This window comes from Microchirus variegatus (assembly GCF_963457635.1).
Source record: "Microchirus variegatus genome assembly, chromosome: 2".
Lineage (NCBI taxonomy): Eukaryota > Metazoa > Chordata > Actinopteri > Pleuronectiformes > Soleidae > Microchirus > Microchirus variegatus.
Genome location: NC_139803.1, coordinates 25,651,529 through 25,670,315, shown reverse-complemented (window position 1 = coordinate 25,670,315; position 18,787 = coordinate 25,651,529). Strand labels below are relative to the sequence as shown.

Below are 18,787 nucleotides of genomic sequence, written 5' to 3'. Positions count from 1 at the left end.
AGATATGTATATATATATATGACTGTAAAAGAACAGTAGGAAAGGCTGCAGCACAATTAGCATAAAAATAATAAGTGATTTAAATGTCACTGATCAGCTTAAGAATTAAATATTTCTTTGAGATTTGACATGTTTGTCTCCAGTGGTTTGTCACCAACAATCAACAGCAGTTATCTACAGTGACACCATTGTGTTTGGAGGAAGGACTGCTAAAGATACAACTGATGTATGCTGACTCAGACAGTGCAGTGAATTGTACCAGCTGTGACGCGCTAATCTTTCTGACAGCTACGAGCAGATTTGGGGCAACAGTCTGAGGGCAGTAAGGTCAAATGACTTCCTTCGAAGGATTTGTTTTTCAAAGCCAGTGAAAGGAGATTCTGTATAAAGCAGCATATTCATCAAGCAGCAATTTTACACCACTGCCACAGTGGAAATTTAATTGTGTTTGCTGGTTTGCTTTTGTAGGAGTATGTCATTGTGAGGTCAGGCCTGGAAATATGACCTTTTAAGAGCCTCTGTTCTCCAAGACAAAAAGAAAGTCACGGTTTAAAGGGGGTTTCTGATGCATGTTCAAGATAACAGATCGTTTTCCATGACGTTGAAGAGTCTCCTCGACAGATCGGGTACGCGGAAGATGAACGACATAGCCAGCAATTGTGAGACCCAGTAGAAACATCAGCACAGGCTTGTGCGTCAGTTTGGTTGTCATTTCCATCGCCATGACCCATATATTAAAAAAAAGAAAATTAGCAAGCAGTCAAACCGGCTTCATTGTGTGCTATTCGGTATGTTTGCTGAGTCATCATGACTCCATTATCAACTTCAAGTTTCTGTTGGCTGTGTGTCTTGATTGCTCGAGCGGATGTTAACATGAGTCATGATGATGCCTGCTCTTTAAAGTTCAAACAGGTAGCAACAAGCTTATTTCTTTAAGCTTTAGGGTCAAACGCATTAGCCAAGCCACCAGCATTGTGTAAGCAGAAGGACATTAAAAAGGTCTTTAGTTGTTGATGGGAAAGTCCCATGAAAATGTGCATAGAGGCCTGACCGACATCTTGTCCTTTTTAAGTCATAAAGCGCTGGCGCCATTGTTGCAGAAAAGTTACACCAATTGCCCACATTGAAGTCGAGCATGACTTCACAGCGGCAACACCTGATCTCACTTCTAAGGCTTGTGCAGACAAGCCTTGTGTAAACCAGCCGGCATATCCTGATTCTGGACTGGGGGGCTGGGTAATCTCTAAACCACTGGGACCATAAGAACAGGTGTTTGGTGAAAGCTCAGCTGTCGACTGCAGGCTGTAGTAGCTGCAGCTTGCGGTTCAGGCAGCGGCAGCTGCAGGTAACGGTGTTGGGTCTTTGACCTCAGGGTGAAGGACTAACCCAACAGTTAAGAAAGCAAGGCACAGCAGTGTTCATCTGTTCCAGCCTTCTCCAACTGAACAAACCCCGGATCCCATTAGATGCAGGACTTCAAGTGTCTCACTCGACGTGTGTGATTAATTGCTAACCCCACATATTTGCTGTAAACTGCCTTCAAAATTGGACTTCATGCGTCAGAATGACCATGTGACAGGCTGTGAAGCAGCTGTGCATGTTCAGACTTATGGGATTCCATATTGTATCTATGCCGCCTTTATGAAGTCTCTGGTGACAACAGAGGGCCTATTCAAACAAGACCAGACGTGCTTCTCCACACGGCCTTATTATCCTCTATCTATAAATCTTTGTTCAAGTACTGTATGTTTAATTTGAACTTGCTTTAGCTCTCGACTTCATTTCATTTTAAATGTGATAGTAAATTGTTTTTATTTCCCAAGTAAAACTGTTTTAAGTGATGCATGGCAGATGTAATGTATATATACTGTACAATGACCCAAGCGTCTCACTGAGAAGTTGTTAGATTGATGAAGAGCTGGTTTACTTGGAAAGTTGCCTTGAATTTTACAATGCGCAGGGACTATTATTCATTTAATAACATTATATGCTCATGTTTAAGTTTATGATGGTTTGGCAGAGGCTTTGACGGGCTCGTTTTCTTTGTGGATTTATTGGTGGAATGGGCATTAATGCACATTAGCTCATTGCATGGAGATAAAGTACAACACAACACAAAAGTGGAACACATTGGTTCAATCCAAAGGTCACTTTTATTTATTTCAGTGTGAATAATTTCAATACTGTCACTCCAACTTGGTCCATACTTCATGTGTTAAAACTGACAAATGTCTCTGACATTAGGTGAACTTAGTATTTGTTTGTTTCGGTATGTATTTGTTTTGGACGACATAGTCAAAATGAGCTCATGGTTGTTTTATAATCTACCTGGCTACAAGAACCACATGTCCACTCCAACACAAATAGTAGTGAATATTGAATAATACTTCAAAAGTACTGTGATGTAATACCTTACGTCAGGTTTAGCAGCACAATATCTCAGTGAGGTCACACACTTACATGCTTACAGCTCCTCATCTAGTGGGTACAAATGTGAACATGGACACAGCAAGGATTTCACAGTTTCCCTTCAGAAATGTGTGATAATACAGTGTATTTACAAGAGCAGACATTTAGCCTTAAGAACAAATAACAACAATGACTTTGCCATACAGTGACAGCAGCATTAACTTTGCAGGAAATTCAATGTATTATTATGAATAACCGACAGCAGTGCAGTGTGAAAGGCAAATAATTCTATTTTCAGCTAATACAGTCATTAGCCAAGTCATGCTTATCTGTTATTTGCCCAAAGGGTATTTTCATGCTGTTTCATGCTCTGAACATAGCAGGAGGTTACATTGTAAAAACAACTTGGAAAATAGACCTCTCCTTTGTAGAAATACTTGGTATTGCTTGAGCATGTTCTCTATTGTTAAATACTCTAAAAATACTCTAAAATCTAAATACCATGTTTCTAAATACAGGGTGTTCAGTGGATAGCGTTTCTAATACTGTTTACAACCTATAACTATTCAAAGCACAAGTAAATTATGAATTCATATATTGTATCTGTTACATATTATTTTAGAAAAGATATGGGTACAGTTCATTATAGGATCTGTATACTGTAAGTCAGTCGACTTTCAGTAGACTTAAAATGAATGTTCAAATCTACGTTGAACAATGTGCTACTTCATGATAATCAGTGTCTATTTGTAAATATTTTCAGATTTTCACAGCTCTGGTGATTTTAACGCAATCGCCCAGTAGTGAGATGTTGATGTGTGAGTGATATAACACCTGTAGGTGTGATTAGAAGAGAAGAACAATGTTTGTGTTTATGAAAGCACAGTGAGCGTGACGCCTCCTTTAGTCCTTTTCAGGATGCCCACGGCTTCTTCATGAGTGACGCCCTCCAGACTTTGCCCGTTAACCGCCATTATTTGATCCCCTCGTTTCAGGCGACCGTCCTCCGCCGCTGCTCCCTAAATACAAACACACACAAACACAGGTGTGGGCTTTTTATTTGACAGCATGTATTTTTTTCATTTTGGCAAAGATAAATTGTCGTAACTTGCTGAACTTACCTTTCCAAAGACAGTTTTAACATAGATGGGCAAATCTCCATGCGGACTTCCATACCCTCCGACTATACTGAAACCTAGTCCGTCTGGTCCTCTTTCAAGAGTGATGCTCTTATACTGAGGTGGACTGATGGGAAGACAGAGACACTTTGTTAGAAGAGACAAATATGAAAGTGGGAAAAAAACCCTCCTCCGTTGACTTTAAAAAATACCTTTTTAAATCCTTTCCCCTACTGCAAATTGAAACTTGGTGCTTTTAGAATTTATATTTTTAGTACACTCACAGGCCACTTTATTAGGTACACATGGTGTATGTGTGTTCAGAGAACTATTGACAAGTGAAGTTGCAGTAGAATGAATATTAAATATTGTGTCTATAAGAACCAGTTCATACCCAATATCATCTTGGAAGATGCAGGTTGGTGTGAGACCTCCTGCTGGCTGATCCTGAGAGGGGCCTGTCACAGTTGTGTCACCACCTGCTACCACCTACATGTGCATGAGCAAACACACAAAGGAGCACACACTGTTACGGAATGTTCGATCTGGTTTACTGACGAGATAATAACTGATAGTGGTGGTAGCGCTGGATGAGGGAGACAGGTTTTATAGTTCTGGAAAGTCTGCTGCTGGTAACCTTTGACTGTTCTTTACATACAGCACAGGCTTTTGTTCTTCAGATTATCTAGTTGTCTATGTGGGTTTTATCTAATAAGAACAGAAGAGATGAAAGGAAGTGAGACCTGCAGCTGTATTGCGCCTGTAGCATTCTTCAGCAGAGCGACTGCCTGTGAATGGCTCATGCCTTCAGCAGAGGTTCCACAGATGCTGACAATTCGGTCCCCAATCTGGAAAAGTGAGAGTTAAGTTTATAAGGTGCACGAGGGAAAGGGGACATTAACTGAGACATTACACAAGCCTGCAGAAACATGCGTTCATAGTCTAATCTGTAGTGTTAAGAGGCCAAGGGGGTGACATGTATCCTCAGGATAAAGCAGTGGAAAATTGATGGATGGATTCAAGGGCTTCTTCTTGAGGCTGTGTGCACTGCTTTTTTTTCTTTATCACGGTGTAGCATAGACACACCCAGAAAAACAGGCAACAGCTGTTGCAGGTTTCCTTTAAAATACCTGATTTGTGTACAAAAGAACCTACACGTGAACTGCCCCTAACGACCGAAGATTTTACACACAAATATACATCAAACTCCATTTACACAGTAAATAAACTCTTTGACGTATAGTGATATAGTGATGATTGTGTCACTTGTGTAAACTTGACTCAAACTCAACCCTAACTCTTCTGTGGTGACTGAAACATTGGCTGACAATATAATTTGTGCTCAGTCATTTCTTTCTGTTGTGTTCTCAAGTCTCGTTCTGGTTGAGAACATAAAGCAGCATGAATAAACATTCAAGATTGTCCCCTTTACTTCAATGAGCCCTTCTGTAGGATTAATGATGGGAATGCAGGGAGTGGGAGAGATTTATGAGCCATGTTCGAAGACACCATTGTCCTGCTCCGGGTCACACAGGCCTCCAATTGTTAGCTTCACTGTCGTTAAACTGCAAAGGTCACTGCTACAGGCGGTTGAATCTTGACCTTTGGGAGGATCTGAGATTCACCAGCTGAATTAAGTGAGTTGGAATACGTTCACTGAAAGTAGTTGACATTCATTTTAGAAACCACACAAAAATGACTGGTATTACTGGTATGCAATTTCAGATTTCTGCTAAAAACCAAATAAAAAAACAAGGTAATTGAGGAGGGAGGAGTCAGTCTGGTACCTTGAGCTGCTGTGTCTGAGCGGCCAGGCCAACAGGATTCATCATGGCGATGAAGATGGGTATATCACCCAAAGGGCTGCCCACACCACCTGCTATACTAATCCCCAGAGAATCATTGGGCCCTTTAGTCAGCTCCACTGTTCTGGTGTCCTGATGCTCTGGAGCTGAGGGGGAAGTAAAAACAAACACATTAACATAACATGGATTGTTGTTGTTAACATTGACATGGCTCAGGGATTATTATCTGCTTGTTACTTTATGGTTGCAAGATATGAACACTTACATTCCTGACTTTGGTCTATTTGGTCAGGGTTACCAGGAAGATTTGCGGAGTCTAAACCCGACAGAGAGGCGACCTTGGAACTGCCCGTTTCACTCACCTGAAACAAAAAACACGTAGAGCTGTTTTCTTTTTCCATTCTTGATGAATGGTTGCCATTCTACATTATCAGTCAGTACTTTTCCATGCATATTTCAGTGCTGCTATGATTCTAACAGACTCGCTGGGAATCGATTCATTGAAGTGTGTATGCCTCTGCTATGCACGGTGGCACCATGTCCCCTATTCCACAGCATGTAAATTACCATTCTAGGTATCAATGCCATCCCTTAAATTCAAAATATGTGATTCTTCAAGCTGACAAAGCATGTTTGTGTCACCATCATCGTATGTACTACCATCTATTATTTCTGGGTCAAAGGAGGAATTGTAACGCATGCACAGAACGCTTTAGCCCACTTGAGTCTGACATAATTCATTGTACAAGTTCAAATACACTGAACATGTTTACATGTATCTTAAAAGTCCAGTTTTAGTCAGACTAACACAATATTTTTTGACATGATTGACAGATGTTTAATGAGTGGTCCATTACCTGACTACTTTGTGACAGTCGTCTCTCAGAGTGGAAGGGACCAGCTTTAAACCTCCCCACCTCCATAGTTATGGGCCCCACGCAGCACTACAACACAGACATCATCTTATTTTTGATCTCGTCGTCCAGCACAGTTAAAAGAGCGTATAATTCACAGCAGGGTAGATCTACCTTCAGTAGTGCAGCCACAGCCTCCTGTGTGGCCGACCTAACCTCCTCACCATTGACTGACAGGATCTGATCTCCCTGCGTCAGTTGCCCGTCAGTGTCCACCAAACCTCCTTTCACAATATCAGACACAAACACTCCTGTGTCATTCCTGGTGGGGTGGCACAAAGAAAAAAATCACGACAGTGAAATGACACTGATATTATTGTATCAGCCTCTGAATTTATCAGGTCATCATATCATTGTGAATGTTTCTCCACTAGCTGACCTTCCCCTCCAGTTTGCACTAATCATAAACTATTGATTCAACGGTTTCACATATTTCCATTGGACTGCTACACAAGTACAGCCTTCACTTAATGGGAAACCACAGACAAACAGTTGGTGAAATGGAACATTACAGAGCAAAGACTGTTTTTCACCCCCAACTGTGACCTGAAAAAAAATATTTTTCCATCTTGGATGCTTACATGGATTTGAACATTTGGACAACTTAGAAGTTGCAATAAATCAAGATATTATCAGCCTTGGTGTTTAAGGATATATTGAGCGAGCATGAGGAGTATGTGTTGGAACTTGTTTGCTTGATTGACAGTTGTTTGTATCTATCACTGATCACTGTGATGATTTACTTGTTCCACCTCTGCACTTTGTATGCTTTTTTTGTATGAGTGGTAACAGAGAGGTCAACACAGTCACTGTCTTTGTTTCTTCTGATTACAGAAATCTGGAATCTAAACCACAAAGATGATGATGCCTTTTTTTTTTTTTTTTAAAGACACAACTCAACAACAGATGTTGTGTATCTGATGTGCCAATCTCCACGTGGATGAAGATAAAACGAAAGCTGGGAGGCAAGGTAACTTGATCCTGCTCAGTTTCCCGCTGCCAGAAATACTTGGCTGTCACAGAGCCTCACCACTAACTACAAGCTTGAGCTTTCCATAGGAGAGATTTTTGGTTGTCTCTTAGGTTACAGTTTTTTTTTCTCTACAGCTGTTGGTTTCCAATTATGCAGCAAAATTACCATGACAGACGTAAATAATTACAGCTGCATTAAAAGTGTATCTTTGACCCCAAATCTTTTTTTGTCTTGAAGTTAAATTCAATTGCTCTATGAGAACCCCAAACAAAGCATTTACACTCTTAAAACAACAAACCACAGAAACACAGCTAAGGAAATATTCAAAGACACATTATCAGCAGTATATGTGCATGTACAGCCTGCATAAGCCATTTCTGACGTTTATCCCTAAGGTAAGATCAGTCACTCCACACTGAAACACACTGAGCAGTAGCTAACTCATTCTGTGGACCAGCAGGACTTTTCCCACATGTGCCTTAACCCATAAATGGTCTGTCAGAGTAAAAGCCTGAGTTGAGTTTAATGTATAAGACAGTTCCAGCTCATGTCCAGGTCAGACCTCTATGAATCATTATCAACAGTTCTCATGGGAGCATTAGAAGTGACATAATTATACACAGTCAACATGTGGTTTCATGAGCTTTCAGCTTTGTCTGTGACAGTTAACTGGGGTCAGGATTGCCACTGAAAATGACTAACATGTCTGGTGAAGTGCTGACTCACTCCTCATTTTCCATGATGTTTTGCATGTTCGTAAAAGCAGCAGTGTCTTTTACAAACAAATTTAACCACGGTTCGGGACATTCGGGACTCTGGTGTTCATATTTTTGTGTCCTGTCGGAATTTCTCTGAATCTAAAAATATCAAAGTGAATCCAGTTAAAATTGCAGTGCATCACTTTTAACTATAAACAAATTTACATAACACTCAACGCTGATTCTAAGAGCAACATTGCTCTAGTAAAGCAAGAAGGCTGCAAAAATGTTGGAGTATGACTGAAACACAAGCGGGTGCTGACAAAAAGTTTCAGAAGAGAACTTTTCTGCTCAAAAAACCCATTTGGACAGAATAAATGCTTCTTGCCCCTGCAGCTGTATACAAACACGCGCTCCTTCATTCAGGTCTGATAGTATTGCTTTGCACAGGCTTTTTTTAGATGGACACATACAAATAACCTTATCACACGGTTTCTGTTCACGCTGACTTAACATAGGCAGAATAATGCGACTGAAAGTTATGCACTGCATCTTTAAGTTTAAGTTAATGTTGAGAATTACATAATGAGAAATGTGTCAAGATGATAAAAACATTTGTGACTATATATAATTGTCTATGTATTTGCCTACTTACTGTCACTACTCTATATTTAAAGTAATGTTTTTAATGGTTACCTTACATTCCGTGATCTGCATTAAAAAGAAAAACAATGTTGTTTTTTTACATAATATTTCACACATTTTCAACTATATTCATGTAAGGCTCATTGAGCAATGTAATATGTGTACTACACATTAAGCAGTAGAGCTTAATTACAATAATTTTAAAAAGAAAAAGCTCCCTCACCTCCTCCCTACAATACTGAGGCCCAGGCCCTGACCAGGTTTCTTATGTAGCTCCACAGTGAATGAGTCCCACAGGTCCTCCTCTTTGTACTGGGCCTCGTCCCTGTAGACTATCAGCCGTACCCTCTGCGGTGTCTGCCGCAGCACGTTGATGGCTTCATCATGACTGGCTGCACGCAGGTCGATACCATTGACCTGTGAGGAGATGAAGTTAGATAATTATATATATATATATTATAAAGTCTGCCAGGAATATGCAGCTGTTCCAACCAAAAGCAAATGAGTGAAGGTTCATTTAAAATTAATTATACGAAATGTCTTGAGCACATTTCCATCTTTGGCCATGAAGCAAAGTCTTGTGCTCCTGGAGCAGCAGAGAACTATAAAAAGCAATGCAGTCTAATTTAATGCAAATAAAAAGGATTTTCCTATCGCCACTAACGGCACATTTTCTGTTGAAACCCAAACTGCTGAGGTACCACTGGACCATCTTTAAACCACAGGCTGATGTTAGAAAACTTCCATTCAAGTTAAGCGAAGCAGCTTTCCCACAAAACCAAGAAGCTCAATGTCCACTCTATTTTGACCACATTAAACAGAGGAAATACCTCATTAGCTTTTGCCATGGACATGCATAAGATTTTTCCCATAGTGGCTAGAGGCATCACTGTGGGCTGGGAAACAGTTCTTTTCACTTTCCATTGACCCTGTTTTCTAAACACAACAGCTTGGCTCTGGGACAGAAATGAATAGTAGAGGGTAATTAAGTCATACGGTGGAGGGTGTGTGTGCCTTTCAGTTCAGGTCTCTTGATCGCGCTACCATAACTAAACTCCTGAGCTCCACCCCTGCCCTCCCTCTGTGACAAAGGATGAGGTCATATGGAGGGCAAATCCAAGTTGAGCTGCGATACTTACCTTGTCAATCCTCAGTACAGTAAACATACAGGATTCATACTGGTTACTTCCCCCTGACTTATTACTCAGAAGCACTTCATTCTTGAGTGAATTGTCTTGCTAACTTGTTTCAGGTGTTATGCTCTCAGATATAAACTTTTTTTAAATGCCAAATAGTAAAATTACTTGGATATACAGTGTTAGCATTTCTCGCAGAGCTTTGTAGTTTCTAACTATTTAATAACTGACTAAACTTTGAAACCCAAGCTTTCATGTAGAACCTCCTCAGGCAGCCACGGCTCAGTTATTAAAAAGCCTCTTTTCATCTGGGTCATAAGTGATGCTTGTTATTCCATTCCGCACCTCCAGGATTTGGTCTCCTGCCCATAGTCTGCCATCTTTGGAGGCTGCCCCCTCTTCATAAACTTCATGGATAATGATGGCCCCCTGGAGAGGAAGAGAAAAAAAGAGCAAATAATTATGGCAGAGGAGAAAAGGGGTGAACAGTAACTGTTTACACACAGGATATAAGAGAGACACTGAAAAGTTATTGAATATGTTGTTAATGAGATATTGACTTAAAAAAAGATGTGTACATTTAGATTTCTATAGAATTTGGAAGACACATAATTTTGGATTCTCGGTGTGTATGCTTCTGACTTCCAGCGTAAGTGTCATTTGGGGTTCAGAGGTTACATTCCAGGGCTGGATATTGTCTGCTGTGGCTCAGGCCAAACAAAGAGCTGCTCTCCCAAGCCTGACTGAGCAGACAGAATAGATGGGCTGAGGAGAGGATGGTAGTAGAGGAGGAGGATGACTATGACAACATAATTTCCTACATTCCTGAGCCACCATGGCTATTTCAAACCTGGGCTCCACCACCACAGTGTATGTGGGTGGCATCATGGGTGTGACACAGTTCAGTCACGTCTCTTTTAAACACTTGTATAAATTCTGTGCATTTGTACAAAAGACTTTTACAACGCCAACCATTTATCATCAGTGTTTGTGTTGTTAGAGATAACCAGAATGTTTTTAGATTATCCATGAGTACCAGTACTCCCTTCATATCAGCAAAGTTCTTTAGTAAAGGAATACATCCTCATTAGCACATTTGTATTTCTTTATATTTTGTTTCCTACCAGCAGGGTGTCACAGCCTCCCACGATGCTGAGGCCCAGGCCTGTTCGGCCCTTGGAGATGTCGATGGTGGTCTCACAGCCGGGGATGATGGGACAGGTCGCTGGGTCACAGGCCAGAGTTGAAGGGGTGGAGGAGCGACTCAAACCTAAAATAGAGGAGGTAATAGAAGGATATTGGTTTTGTCGTCTAATATAATAAAAACAATATTTATTGATTTTCCCGGATGAGAAATTAATTACACATTAGTCAGGAAATGTGCAAATACACTCACTAGTGATTGTTTCTGTCTCTGCAGGGTTCTGCATGGCTGTGGTGGTGCCCGGCATGCTGGGTAGACTGGTGAAGACTCCATCTGAGCCACCCCCATCCTGGCAGGACGACTATGGAGAACGGAGAGGAGGAAGGAGAATGTAGATTATCATTCGAAAATGTACGTACAAGAACATTTTAAAACTTTGGCTGGTGGTTATTAACTAGAATTATGCCAATTCAATTGATTGTATTTGGCCTTTACCGTAGTAAAAATAAATGTACAAAAAAAAATCATAAAAAGAAAATTAAACCTTTTCCTCAGTGTAGTCCAACACTGATTCACCGTTCACAGCTAAGAGTTTGGTTTCTGGTTTGATGCAGCCCTCCTGGAAAGAGCAGATCAGAGCTCCACTCTCAGCATTTCCCTCAGCAAAGGTGATTCCTAGTCCATCTTCCTCCTATTAGGAAAAAGGCCAGCATTAGTTGACAAAAATTCCATCCCAATCAAAACAAGACTTGTCCTTCATACTTCTGGTTGTATGTTTGTTGATTAGAGAGGATTTCAAGGGATTGTGTGTTAAATCAATGATGCCATAGCTGTGTCCAGATTCTGTAGCTTATTAAGCAAAACTTCCCAGTTCTCCCTTTTGTTCTCTTTTGATTTGTATCCCACCGCAGTGTGTTCACCTGAATAACGACTGGCTTGTTTCACTTGTATTTAAAAAATATTTCATGATACTCCCTGCTGAGACATTTCTTCAACCTAAAAATATTGGAATTGAAATTAATTTCACTGAGAAAAGTTTTTCCTGTAGAGAAACGGTGTTGCTTCAGAATTTAAATGTGATATTTGTCTGTGTCAAGTCTTGATTTTCTTGCTATGCACAAAGCAGAAACCATAATTGGCCCTTTTATTTTTAGGGAGGTGCTCTTCTCCTATTCACAGTTGTGTTTATTCAGCCTTTTATTCGACAAGTTTGTGTGTCTTTTCTCCGTCTTGACAGCTTGTCAGACTTGACTGCTCCTGTGTGTGTTCCCTCTCCATCTCCCTGCCACACTCTACTGACTTTTTCTCCGTCATTACCACACTGTCTCCAAGAATTTATTTCAGTATTGCGACATTTGTGACTTGTGTGCAGGATTAAGATTGTATCTCACCTTCAAATTTATGATATGATGGGCATCATCAGCTGTTTCTGGCTGTAAGGAAATATACAGTAGTTAGTACAGTATGAAGTAAAAAAAAAGTGAAGCTCATGTGCTTGTGTGCTGGCTGGATAGAGGGAGTGCACGACTGTCTGCACCACTGATTGTGGTTTTTGGTTGCACACAGTCATGGAAGGCTGGGAACTCCAGGACCACACAAAGTGACTTTCAGTAGGAAACAATGTAAACAATACAGGAGCACAGCGCAGAGTAGAAATAGAATTTTATTGGAGATTTAATATTAGTCGTGGTTTTGTGTCTGTGTCAAAGTATTTCTCCAGCTGGAACTGTACTTTATAAGATCCCCAATAGTTTGTCTGTTAGAGAACTTGCCTGTGTGCAAATGTATGTTACGTGTGTGGCCACAAGTGAAGTTGTACCTCAGTGAGGGGCTCCAATGTGTCTCCCTCTCGCTCTCTCACAGGTCCCACAGCCATCTGGTTAAGCGCCTCTGTGTTCCTGTTTCAAAGAGTCATAATTCTTGTAAATCATTGCTCCTGTGCTTCGTGACAGACAAGCCATGATTTGTATCTGCTGATCAGTGTCTCTTTTAGTGGGTCAGGAAAAGGATGTGAGCTCAGTGTGAGGTTATGTTGTGTGCTGTTTGGAAGAGGGTCATGGTTTAACATTTCTTGTTCGATGTTATACATCCTGAGCTTTGTACAATAGGAATGACATTCTACAAAATTCAAATTTCAGTATAAAAAAAAGAAAGAAGAAGATTGACTGTTTTCATTATGCTGTTAAGCAGGTGAATCCTTGTCACTTTGATTTTTAATAATATTAATAAATATTAAAATTAAAAATGATTGATTGATTAACTACTTGATTAATCATTATTAGACAGTTAACAAGAGGAATAAGTTATAACTAAGTGGAATAACTCAATATTGACTGAATTACTTCACCGCCCAAGTGCAGTGCATCTTCTGTTGAGTAACAATAGCTCCCTCTATGGGATTTCTTTGAACATTACAACAACATTTTTGGGCTTGTTTAATGATTTCATCCCTGGAAAACTTAGTAGCTGATGCCATGGATATAAGTACATGCTTTAATAAGGAGAACAAGTGTTTTTTTTGTATACCTGACAAAGATGATTTTGACTTTGGATGGAGAACTCTTGATGATGGAGGATGCATTCTGGTGACTATGGCCATAAAGGACTTGTCCGTTGATCTAACCAAACAATAACAAAACAGCATTATTGCTCACTTAGACACATAATAAAAATGCTATACAAAATTGACACAAAAATTATTTTATCAGAGAATTATATTCAAACTTAAATACAAGAAAACAATCACCTCCAGCAGCTCATCCCCAACAACCATACATCCGTCCTTGCCAGCTGCCCCATTGGGGTCAATTCCCACCACAAACACGCTCATGCGAGATCGGTCTCTGTTCCCCGCCAGGCTGAGGCCCAGGCCCGCCTTTCCTTTCTCCAGCTCAATCATATGTAGGACACCTGGGAGGCTGCCATAGCAGTGGATCACATTCTCTGAAAGACACAGGTGGAGTCATGGCATACAGATGTAAACTGTCAGGTGCATAGGCAGAGAAACCTCATGTTCATTTTTTACGTCAGACGGGTTTTTACGTCAGTAACACCTTCTATCATTGTCTCTATTGTCCCTTCTCTTTTGCTCTCCACCTCTCCTGTCTCTGGTGTGTTAGATAGCTGTTCAGACCAATAGGCTTGTGTTATTCTGGGCTCCCTGCCACTGTTGAACCATTCCAGTCCTGTACTAATCTCCACAACTCGCCTCCCCGGGCCCAACCTCATCAATCTTAACCACGCAGGATGGGCCCAGTTTCATCCTTTGTAACACACATACACACAAGCCCCAGATGTTTGGAGGCTGGAAGTATGTCTTTTATGCTGATAGCCTGAGATGAGTATGACCTGTTCTCCTTGGAGCAGAGAGTTTATCCTACAGTTGACATAGTTTAATTGGGACATTGTGTCCTTCAGGTTTTGCTGAGGTACAGCCCCCTCAAGCATGCGAGTCCTTACACTTTTATTGGAGACTGATTGAATGGATTTATAGAGGCAGAAGAAAGATGTAATTTGGCTGACCTCTAGTGGCAATTATGTGACATAGCACTCATGGCAAGGATATAAAGTAACTGTCCTCATAATTGACTGCACTTAAAGGTGAAGTAAGTAGTTTATAGTGCCATCTAGAGGAGAGGCTGAAATTTACAACAAAGAACTGCTCCTCTGCTCACCCCCTCCCTTCCCTGAGCGCTACGGTATCCTCAGCCGGTCAAATGTCGTCCTCGTCGTCTTTCTCCGTGTCAGCAGATGAGGTTCGTGAGGCGAGGGAGAGGGCGAGCTACAGCGGCCGTAGCAGACGAAGCGGAGAGAGTGGAGGCGGGACTTCCGCTACAAGTAAAGTGACGCTTGATTTGTTCTCTCGAGTTTGTCCTTACAGCCTCTGGTAGAAACATGGCGTCTCGCTGCTAACAGTGGCAATGCAACCGCGGCCCGCGACCATGTTTTTTTACATGACTTTTTGAAACACTACGAAAATGAAACAAAAACTATTATACAGCGACTAGACAATGCAGGAGCACATAATATGTATAAAAAGTGGATTTTGGGTCAGATAAACCCATAAATACTACACAGTGTCCCTTTAAGTGAAGCTTCCATGAGTGTACACTCAAAGACGAGTTAACTTATTATATGCCAGTGTGAATATAAAGAAATGCAAAAATAAATTGCACACCAAATATGTAACTTCACCCTTATAAATGAAAAAAACTCACTCCAGTTGTATCCAAACTCGTCCTCCTCCTCTTCGTTCTCCTCCTCTGCCTCAGTAGGTCTGCCAGGAATCTCTGTCAGTGTGTCTGTATCAGTCTCTCCCACATGGGGCACCACTGGCAGGGGGAGGACAGTGCTGGTGGGAGATGCCTTTGCTCCTTCATGCTTTGCCGGCTGTCACGCCGCAGATGGAGTTAGAAAACAGTTTATTAGTGAAACATACAGTAATTCAGAGAAAGAGAAAGATTTGACTCCGCAATTAGGTTGTAATCGACTTGTGACTTTGTGGTTTATAGGGATAGAAAGCCACATGAGAGCTGCTGATGTAATCATGAGCCATATGCTTGCTTTGATCACCTTCATAACTTTGAGAAAAATAGGTTTATTAATTTTAGGTTGAGAGATAAGTGAAACCTGTGTAATATCAGAATGTAAGGCATACAGTCAAACAATGACAATGTTACAGAAATATGCAATCTCTAAATTATAACTCATGCATTTACTCATGATTACATTTGTATTTCTAATTAAAACATGGACTATTCTTCCCTGAAAACTAAGAGCAACACAATCACTTTTGATTCATATTAAAAATCAAAATCTAGGACAGAGAACAAATGGCAAAAGACAAAAGTTGTACGGATTTGACAAAAGTGCACCAAGGAATTCAGGCGAATGGAGGAGATATTAGGATCTGCACAAGTGTATGCATGTACACCATGTTAGATAATCCAATACATGACCGGTATCACAATATACCAACCAATGTACATGCATACGCAGGAAGGAAAAGTTGTAAAGCACAACACAGAGACCCACAAACCTTAAATGGGGTAGGAGTGAAAGGGTTAGTTGGGGAGAGGCGGAGGAAAAGTCTACTGTCACCCTCCTACAGAGAAAAGACAAGGGCAACAATTCAGAAGACAAAACATAAAGACGTGACAGACATAATATGCCCATGCTTCATTCAGGTGTTTGACCATATATTTTAAATTCAAGGAGAAAGTTGACCTCAGCTGCTTAAACAAAAGCACCACTGTTTTTGTAAACCTGGTCATTCATATAGTGAGCAACATGTTCGGCCCTGAAACGACAAACAAAACACTAATACAAGCCGTGTGTAAAGGCCATAGGAAATACAAACCTTTTCCCTCGTTACAGCTGCGGCCCTCTCCTCACTGGACTCTGTTATCAGGGACTGTGGTGCACAAGATGACATGAGGTTAAATCACCGTGCTTGAGCTCAGACGGCCAAATAAGGACTTTGTAGTTAATTTGTGTCACATGCAGAAGGAAAAATCCCTAACATTCACTTCAGTGTTACTAGATACTGAGAAATACCCTATCATTCTGCTGCGTACTGCAAAAAAGTAATCCAGGTGTTGAATGTTTCAAAGCAGCCTCGTGCAGCATAAGCTGTATCACGAAAAGCCATCTGTTTTTTTAATTTACAACTTCTGAAGAAAAATACACATTTCTGAAATAGTTTCTTTCAACAAACTTGAAGCTTGGCAACGCCAGACTAAGAACTGACACACATGCCCACACACAGACTCGATCATGCCAAAACGCTGAACATGCACCACATGCCTGTCCAAGCTTGATCATTGCCTCATTGAGATTGAGCTTAAAAGGTTTTTGCATATGACATTATAGCATTTTGAAAAAAGGATACCGCAGTTTAAACTTTTGCACATTATATCCCCTGTCTTATCAAGTTGTTATCTTAATCCTTGAAAAATTGTGCCTTGGGGCAGAAAGAAAATAAAATGCTTTTGAACAAATAGCCTTTGCTGTCATCGAGTCGCATAGAAAAGCACCATGTGGGAAAAATAAATACTCATGACATATGCTAACAGATGAGGAAAATGGTGGGCTCACTCATATAGAAGCATACAATATTTTATAAATGGCAAAAAGTTTGGATTCTCTTAATTATTTAAACTGTTTGAATAAAATGTTACATACTGAATTAATTGATGTTGTAAAACTCCATACAATCTTGCATCAATAACATTTTAATCCTCGCCTTCACCCTAATAGCAAAGGTCATTTTCAGTCCAGTTTTCACAGTACAGACTCAGAGAAAGACACACGACACACATGCAGGCAGACAAAGACATGGGGCAGCTTTCCAACCTGAGGGAGGGCAGGAGCTAAGTAGGTTTGATTAGTGCAGCAAAGGCTCGACCCACGGTGGCTATTTAGCTGCAGAAAAGGCAGGGGTGGCTTTGAAAAGCAACACACAGGATTAACAAGCTGACAACATGAAGGATATTTAAAACAATATTGAGTCTTTTAGAATAAACTGAACCAGAGACCATCCAGGAGAAAAAGGGGGGAGAGCACTGAGGAACTATTTTAATGAGGAACCATTAAAGCAAGCACTTTCCTTTGACGATAGCAGCTTTCCTCTGTATCCATAAAACAAACAGAGCAACGCTTTTTTTGCTCTGAAACATTTTAACAAAATGTTGCAAAGATTATTCCTCCAGGCTTCTGGGAGATTATTTATTGCTTGCAGAAGAGTGATTTGAAATTTGAAGGAAAACGGCAATGATATGCTATTATGCTCCCTAGTTGGCCCCCTGTGGCTGCATTTAATAATGGCACAAGTGACCTGTCTACATCACCCAGATATGAGATGAGATCTCATGAAAAAACATTTTTCAGACTATTCCATCTGTTATGAATTTCAGAGGCGCTAAAATGCAATATCAGTGAATTTTAAGTCAACATGTCTACCCATAGAGGCAAAAGCAAAATCCATATTTGCTCCTCCACAGTTTAGTTGATGATAGAACCAAAACATGTTGCGATGAAATTTCAATAAACCCTGTGGTTGGAATGTATCAATAATCTATTCTGGATGTCAGTGTTACACACCTTCTCAGACTGGTTATAGAAACTATTCACTTTTGTCTTTGACACAATTGATTTATCCACGTACTGGTACGTTTCATGGAAAAAAGAATATTGTAGGTTATGTCATTGCTCTCGTTAATAAATGTCTGGATATTAAAATAGCCTTCACTTTTTCTCCCAGAAGGAAACTCTATATCCCGTTTGTCAGGACTATGTACACATCAAAAGATGCTGTTAAAAAGACGGGCTCAGCTGAGAGGTGGAATGAAAGAGAGAGGAGGCAGGAGAGATAATGCAACATAGATTAAGTGTAATGGACAGCTGATGCAACAGAAATAATAGACACACAAAGAAAGAGATGGATTACCTGACGTGTGCGATGTGGCATGCATGTAAAAGCAGTGGAGCGTTTCTCTAGTGCAGGCGATGAAGCTGGGCTACATAGTGACTCAGGCTGAGAGAGCAGTGTGGAACATTAAAGATGGAAGTTTGATGGAACTCGGAATGTATTAAGACAAATTAAAATTTTATAAACTACTTGTTTACTGTCTTGACGCATGTTAACTTGCTGATTGCAAATTGTGTGTGCTCCCTGAAACTAACTGCTGATTTATGGGCAGATTTGAAAGTGGTATCATATCACAGTGGAATAAACTACTACAGTGCATTAAAAAAGGTGGATTGAAAAAAAGCAGTAACCACAAGAATTACATAATATCATAATCAAAATCATTTTTCGACTTGAATTAAGAAGCAACAAATAACTCCTGCATCCCAGGTGTTTCCAGGTGTTATTAATATTTGGCCAGCCACTGTCTTAAAGATTCAGCAGCAGATGCTGGTGTTGTGCCATGATAAATATCCC

At 40.5% G+C, this 18,787-nt stretch overlaps 1 protein-coding gene across 2 annotated transcripts in view; it reads right to left on the bottom strand.

Moving 5' to 3' along the window:
* Positions 1-2,170: 2,170 nt before the first annotated feature.
* The window catches only part of mpdz (multiple PDZ domain crumbs cell polarity complex component), a 37,863-nt gene continuing 21,246 nt past the window's right edge, over positions 2,171-18,787 (bottom strand). Inside the window, exons 27-46 of one of the 2 annotated variants that reach the window (XM_083909131.1) lie at positions 16,202-16,255; positions 15,881-15,946; positions 15,060-15,231; positions 13,589-13,785; positions 13,369-13,460; positions 12,662-12,740; positions 12,234-12,275; positions 11,387-11,533; positions 11,095-11,203; positions 10,823-10,968; positions 10,044-10,127; positions 8,786-8,979; positions 6,361-6,508; positions 6,190-6,276; positions 5,598-5,694; positions 5,315-5,478; positions 4,271-4,375; positions 3,922-4,016; positions 3,531-3,654; positions 2,171-3,428 (exon numbers count right to left, since the gene is read on the bottom strand). In XM_083909131.1, the coding sequence (XP_083765257.1) occupies positions 3,282-3,428; positions 3,531-3,654; positions 3,922-4,016; positions 4,271-4,375; positions 5,315-5,478; positions 5,598-5,694; positions 6,190-6,276; positions 6,361-6,508; positions 8,786-8,979; positions 10,044-10,127; positions 10,823-10,968; positions 11,095-11,203; positions 11,387-11,533; positions 12,234-12,275; positions 12,662-12,740; positions 13,369-13,460; positions 13,589-13,785; positions 15,060-15,231; positions 15,881-15,946; positions 16,202-16,255 (2,349 nt within the window). In that variant the 3' untranslated portion in view covers positions 2,171-3,281. The remainder of the gene's footprint in view (positions 3,429-3,530; positions 3,655-3,921; positions 4,017-4,270; positions 4,376-5,314; positions 5,479-5,597; positions 5,695-6,189; positions 6,277-6,360; positions 6,509-8,785; positions 8,980-10,043; positions 10,128-10,822; positions 10,969-11,094; positions 11,204-11,386; positions 11,534-12,233; positions 12,276-12,661; positions 12,741-13,368; positions 13,461-13,588; positions 13,786-15,059; positions 15,232-15,880; positions 15,947-16,201; positions 16,256-18,787) is intronic. The other variant, XM_083909132.1, reaches the window with a different exon arrangement.